General features: G+C 40.1%; 1 protein-coding gene across 1 annotated transcript in view; it reads left to right on the top strand.

The window, feature by feature from the left end:
• The first annotated feature begins 4,769 nt into the window (after positions 1–4,769).
• Positions 4,770–7,375, top strand: part of LOC137616252 (uncharacterized) — a 17,606-nt gene continuing 15,000 nt past the window's right edge. The window contains exons 1-2 of the mRNA XM_068345869.1: positions 4,770–4,856; positions 7,294–7,375. The exon at positions 7,294–7,375 is cut by the window's right edge and continues 69 nt beyond it. Coding sequence (XP_068201970.1) covers positions 4,845–4,856; positions 7,294–7,375 — 94 coding nt within the window. The 5' untranslated portion in view covers positions 4,770–4,844. The remainder of the gene's footprint in view (positions 4,857–7,293) is intronic.

Below are 7,375 nucleotides of genomic sequence, written 5' to 3'. Positions count from 1 at the left end.
GTGAGGAAAGGTAATAAAGAGATTGATAAGCTACAAGAGAAGTAATAAATAATAAAAATAAAATATTTTAAGAACAGTAATAACATTAAATTAGATATCTTACATATAAACTAAACCATAAAAACTTCAAAACAATCAAGAGGAAGAAAAACAAGATAGAACAGCGTGCCCAAGTGTACCCTCAAGCAAGAGAACTCTAATCTTATTTGTTGTCTCCGCATTTCTATTAGACATTATCTTAGTTTTACTCATATTTACAAAGATCAGCCGACGATACTATTCAAGTGCCACTATTTTCTATTATTCTATAAATCTTTAAACTCGGGCGATAGGAGGCCTATCCGTCGATGGAATGCAGTACTGAAATGGGAATCGTATCAGCCTATAAATCTTTAAACTCGAGCGACAGTAGGCCTATCAGTCGATGGAATGCAGTACTGAAATGGGAATCGTATCAGCCTATGAATCTTTAAACTCGAGCCACAGTAGGCCTATCAGTCGATGGAATGCAGTACTGAAATGGGAATCGTATCAGCCTATAAATCTTTAAACTCGAGCGACAGTAGGCCTATCAGTCGATGGAATGCAGTACTGAAATGGGAATCGTATCAGCCTATAAATCTTTAAACTCGGGCAACAGTAGGCCTATCCGTCGATGGAATGCAGTACTGAAATGGGAATCGTATCAGCCTATGAATCTTTAAACTCGAGCCACAGTAGGCCTATCAGTCGATGGAATGCAGTACAGAAATGGGAATCGTATCAGCCTATGAATCTTTAAACTCGAGCCACAGTAGGCCTATCAGTCGATAGAATGCAGTACAGAAATGGGAATCGTATCAGCCTATGAATCTTTAAACTCGAGCCACAGTAGGCCTATCCGTCGATGGAACGCAGTACTGAAATGGGAATCGTATCAGCCTATAAATCTTTAAACTCGAGCCACAGTAGGCCTATCCGTCGATGGAATGCAGTACTGAAATGGGAATCGTATCAGCCTATGAATCTTTAAACTCGAGCCACAGTAGGCCTATCAGTCGATGGAATGCAGTACAGAAATGGGAATCGTATCAGCCTATGAATCTTTAAACTCGAGCCACAGTAGGCCTATCAGTCGATGGAATGCAGTACTGAAATGGGAATCGTATCAGCCTATAAATCTTTAAACTCGAGCCACAGTAGGCCTATCAGTCGATAGAATGCAGTACTGAAATGGGAATCGTATCAGCCTATGAATCTTTAAACTCGAGCCACAGTAGGCCTATCAGTCGATGGAATGCAGTACAGAAATGGGAATCGTATCAGCCTATGAATCTTTAAACTCGAGCCACAGTAGGCCTATCAGTCGATGGAATGCAGTACTGAAATGGGAATCGTATCAGCCTATAAATCTTTAAACTCGAGCGACAGTAGGCCTATCAGTCGATGGAATGCAGTACTGAAATGGGAATCGTATCAGCCTATAAATCTTTAAACTCGAGCGACAGTAGGCCTATCAGTCGATGGAATGCAGTACTGAAATGGGAATCGTATCAGCCTATGAATCTTTAAACTCGAGCCACAGTAGGCCTATCAGTCGATGGAATGCAGTACTGAAATGGGAATCGTATCAGCCTATGAATCTTTAAACTCGAGCCACAGTAGGCCTATCAGTCGATGGAATGCAGTACTGAAATGGGAATCGTATCAGCCTATAAATCTTTAAACTCGAGCGACAGTAGGCCTATCAGTCGATGGAATGCAGTACTGAAATGGGAATCGTATCAGCCTATAAATCTTTAAACTCGAGTGACAGTAGGCCTATCAGTCGATGGAATGCAGTACAGAAATGGGAATCGTATCAGCCTATGAATCTTTAAACTCGAGCCACAGTAGGCCTATCAGTCGATGGAATGCAGTACAGAAATGGGAATCGTATCAGCCTATGAATCTTTAAACTCGAGCCACAGTAGGCCTATCAGTCGATGGAATGCAGTACAGAAATGGGAATCGTATCAGCCTATGAATCTTTAAACTCGAGCCACAGTAGGCCTATCAGTCGATGGAATGCAGTACAGAAATGGGAATCGTATCAGCCTATAAATCTTTAAACTCGGGCAACAGTAGGCCTATCCGTCGATGGAACGCAGTACTGAAATGGGAATCGTATCAGCCTATAAATCTTTAAACTCGAGCCACAGTAGGCCTATCCGTCGATGGAACGCAGTACTGAAATGGGAATCGTATCAGCCTATGAATCTTTAAACTCGAGCCACAGTAGGCCTATCAGTCGATGGAATGCAGTACTGAAATGGGAATCGTATCAGCCTATAAATCTTTAAACTCGAGCGACAGTAGGCCTATCAGTCGATGGAATGCAGTACTGAAATGGGAATCGTATCAGCCTATGAATCTTTAAACTCGAGCCACAGTAGGCCTATCAGTCGATGGAATGCAGTACAGAAATGGGAATCGTATCAGCCTATGAATCTTTAAACTCGAGCCACAGTAGGCCTATCAGTCGATGGAATGCAGTACTGAAATGGGAATCGTATCAGCCTATAAATCTTTAAACTCGAGCGACAGTAGGCCTATCAGTCGATGGAATGCAGTACTGAAATGGGAATCGTATCAGCCTATAAATCTTTAAACTCGGGCAACAGTAGGCCTATCCGTCGATGGAATGCAGTACTGAAATGGGAATCGTATCAGCCTATAAATCTTTAAACTCGAGCGACAGTAGGCCTATCAGTCGATGGAATGCAGTACTGAAATGGGAATCGTATCAGCCTATGAATCTTTAAACTCGAGCCACAGTAGGCCTATCAGTCGATGGAATGCAGTACTGAAATGGGAATCGTATCAGCCTATGAATCTTTAAACTCGAGCCACAGTAGGCCTATCAGTCGATGGAATGCAGTACTGAAATGGGAATCGTATCAGCCTATAAATCTTTAAACTCGAGCGACAGTAGGCCTATCAGTCGATGGAATGCAGTACTGAAATGGGAATCGTATCAGCCTATGAATCTTTAAACTCGAGCGACAGTAGGCCTATCAGTCGATGGAATGCAGTACTGAAATGGGAATCGTATCAGCCTATGAATCTTTAAACTCGAGCCACAGTAGGCCTATCAGTCGATGGAATGCAGTACTGAAATGGGAATCGTATCAGCCTATGAATCTTTAAACTCGAGCCACAGTAGGCCTATCAGTCGATGGAATGCAGTACTGAAATGGGAATCGTATCAGCCTATGAATCTTTAAACTCGAGCCACAGTAGGCCTATCAGTCGATGGAATGCAGTACTGAAATGGGAATCGTATCAGCCTATGAATCTTTAAACTCGAGCCACAGTAGGCCTATCAGTCGATGGAATGCAGTACTGAAATGGGAATCGTATCAGCCTATAAATCTTTAAACTCGAGCCACAGTAGGCCTATCAGTCGATGGAATGCAGTACTGAAATGGGAATCGTATCAGCCTATGAATCTTTAAACTCGAGCGACAGTAGGCCTATCAGTCGATGGAATGCAGTACTGAAATGGGAATCGCATCAGCCTATAAATCTTTAAACTCGAGCGACAGTAGGCCTATCAGTCGATGGAATGCAGTACTGAAATGGGAATCGCATCAGCCTATGAATCTTTAAACTCGAGCCACAGTAGGCCTATCAGTCGATGGAATGCAGTACTGAAATGGGAATCGTATCAGCCTATAAATCTTTAAACTCGAGCGACAGTAGGCCTATCAGTCGATGGAATGCAGTACTGAAATGGGAATCGTATCAGCCTATGAATCTTTAAACTCGAGCCACAGTAGGCCTATCAGTCGATGGAATGCAGTACTGAAATGGGAATCGCATCAGCCTATAAATCTTTAAACTCGAGCGACAGTAGGCCTATCAGTCGATGGAATGCAGTACTGAAATGGGAATCGTATTGTAAATCTTTCCTTTTTCGCATTCAAAATAATTTAAGAAACTTATAAAGACCAAGAGTGGGGAAGAATACTTTATAAACCCGTAGGATAGCAGTGCCGTCAGTGCACCACCCGTAGAGCACTGTATACAGCGTCTCTTTGAACGAGGAAAGTATACTGAATTTACGCCGCGTGTTTATTCGGTTCGAAGACCACGTCAAGAGATTTCTTAATATAGAAGTATTTTTTTTTTATTTTATTCAATCTTATATTGATAAATCTCATCAGCAAACACACACACACACGCATATATATATATATATATATATATATATATATATATATATATATATATATATATATATATATATATATATATACATATATATATATATATATATATATATATATATATATATATATATATACGCGAGTCTTGGTTATTTTTTAATAATTAAACAAAAAAAATCTCTGGTTTCCGCCAGATCGATACATAAAACTACCTTTTATGGTTCTTGAATATGTGGATATAATTCCTTTGAAATTCCTACCTGTATATCCTATACAGGAAACTATAAACAGAATAAAGAAATTTGTGTGCAGATTGGTTAACATCGTACATCTGTCATGCTATATATTCCCACGTCTTCATACGAGTTTTCTGCGACAAATAGACCATAAATAGACGTAAGTGGAAGAGTATGTCTGAGGCCTTTGTTCTGGAGTAGACTCGTAACGGCTGACGATAATGATGATGATGATAAACAGAATAAACTAATTTATGTGCAGATTGGTTAACATCGTACATCTGTCATGCTATCTATTCCCACGTCTTCATACGAGTTTTCTGCGTATATTTCCTTACTCGAAGGAGGAGCGCTCTCTACTCATTTCCTTATCCACATCTTCTTCAGCCGGATCTGCGCCTCTACGAAGGGTTACTAAATGCTGCAAGCCGTAAGTATCAAGTGAATGAAATCATAATAGTGTTTAATATCCGATTGATGGCTATTTGGTGAAGCCATAATGATTTAAAGGTTTCATTGTAGTGAATTACATGGCAGTGTAACCTAGGAAAAAAACTACTGTTTCTAATAGTATCGTAGGATATAGATGTATATATATTTCTGAAACTATTCATTTGCGACGGAAACGAGTGTCATTTTTGAAGAGACCGTAATTTTTTCTATAAGAAACAGTAGTTTTTTTTTCCTAGGTTACATTGCCATGTAATTCACTACAAAATTACCGATTTAAATTCACGTTTCAAGGATTTGTCGTGTTGAAAACTGTTGCAAATGGAATCATGCTTCCTACTTGAGGCCTACAAGTGAATTGAATGCGTAATGAATTGGAATACTGTTACGTGAATTTCCTATGTTTATCTTGTTCTATTCGAAATGGTAGCTAAGTTTGACGATTTGAAAATATTTTGATAATTGTTTCACAGTGCATGATAATGCGTTTCCATGCATAGCCTATATTGATTTATATGCGGTGAAACTATACATATATCTATGGTGAAACTATTGTCACCCTCTCTCACCATCTAAACATACTGTTAAGTACGAAGAATTCACTCGACAGTGTAAAGAAAAAGAAAAAGAAAATAATCACGATGATGGAAAAGGGTAGTTTTATCTTTAGATTGTCTCTCTCGTGTTTTCATTTTGTTTTAGAACCATTTCTTTTGGTAGCATTTTGATTCACTACACCTTTAGTAAGAAATATAATGCGATAAATGAATTGTTGAATGTTCGGATGCAATAAACTAACGTCTCGAAGAAATATTATTTGAAAAGGTATTAGTATTCTTAAATTATGTCTAAAATATGTCGATTCATTTATTGTTTATAACAAAAGCATATAAGATGAACAAGACAGAGAAATAGTTACCGTATCTAACATCACATGAGAGAGAGAGAGAGAGAGAGAGAGAGAGAGAGAGAGAGAGAGAGAGAGAGAGAGAGAGAGAGAGAGAGAGAAGGTGAACAAGCCAGAGAAATAGTTACTGTATCTAACATTACATGAGAGAGAGAGAGAGAGAAGATGAACAAGCCAGAGAAATAGTTACTGTATCTAACATTACATGAGAGAGAGAGAGAGAGAGAGAGAGAGAGAGAGAGAGAGAGAGAGAGAGAGAGAGAGAGAGAGAAGATGAACAAGCCAGAGAAATAGTTACTGTATCTAACATCACATGAGAGAGAGAGAGAGAGAGAGAGAGAGAGAGAGAGAGAGAGAGAGAGAGAGAGAGAGATGAACAAGCCAGAGAAATAGTTACTGTATCTAACATTACATGAGAGAGAGAGAGAGAGAGAGAGAGAGAGAGAGAGAGAGAGAGAGAGAGAGAGAGAGAGAGAGAGAGAGAGAAGATGAACAAGCCAGAGAAATAGTTACTGTATCTAACATTACATGAGAGAGAGAGAGAGAGAGAGAGAGAGAGAGAGAGAGAGAGAGAGAGAGAGAGAGAGAGAGAAGATGAACAAGCCAGAGAAATAGTTACTGTATCTAACATTACATTGGAGAGAGAGAGAGAGAGAGAGAGAGAGAGAGAGAGAGAGAGAGAGAGAGAGAGAGAGAGAGGAGAGAGAGAGAGAGAAGATGAACAAGCCAGAGAAATAGTTACTGTATCTAACATTACATGAGAGAGAGAGAGAGAGAGAGAGAGAGAGAGAGAGAGAGGGGAGAGAGAGAGAGAGAGAGAGAGAGAAGATGAACAAGCCAGAGAAATAGTTACTGTATCTAACATTACATGAGAGAGAGAGAGAGAGAGAGAGAGAGAGAGAGAGAGAGAGAGAGAGGAGAGAGAGAGAGAGAGAGAGAGAGAGAAGATGAACAAGCCAGAGAAATAGTTACTGTATCTAACATTACATTAGAGAGAGAGAGAGAGAGAGAGAAGATGAACAAGCCAGAGAAATAGTTACTGTATCTAACATTACATGAGAGAGAGAGAGAGAGAGAGAGAGAGAGAGAGAGAGAGAGAGAGAGAGAGAGAGAGAAAGATGAGAAATAGTTACTGTATCTAACATTACATGAGAGAGAGAGAGAGAGAGAGAGAGAGAGAGAGAGAGAGAGAGAGAGAGAGAGAGAAGATGAACAAGCCAGAGAAATAGTTACTTTATCTAACATTACATTGGAGAGAGAGAGAGAGAGAGAGAGGAGAGAGAGAGAGAGAGAGAGAGAGAGAGAGAGAGAGGATGAACAAGCTAGAGAGAGAGAGGATGAACAAGCCAGAGAAATAGTTACTGTATCTAACATTACATGAGAGAGAGAGAGAGAGAGAGAGAGAGAGGAGAGAGAGAGAGAGAGAGAGAGAGAGAGAGAGAGAGGGGTGATCCCTTGAAATGTGTACACAGCATATAAACCTCTTCTTCTTCTTCTTCTTCTTCGATAGGTGATGATGACTTTCCACCAAGTCGAGCAGATTGCAGCGTGGGTCGTAAGGAAGTACATCAGGTTCCTCGTCCTGGGAGCGC

Source organism: Palaemon carinicauda, chromosome 22 (genome assembly GCF_036898095.1).
Source record: "Palaemon carinicauda isolate YSFRI2023 chromosome 22, ASM3689809v2, whole genome shotgun sequence".
In the NCBI taxonomy this organism is placed as follows: domain Eukaryota; kingdom Metazoa; phylum Arthropoda; class Malacostraca; order Decapoda; family Palaemonidae; genus Palaemon; species Palaemon carinicauda.
The sequence above is the reverse complement of the archived record's forward strand: the minus strand, read 5'-3'. Positions and strand labels throughout refer to the sequence as shown.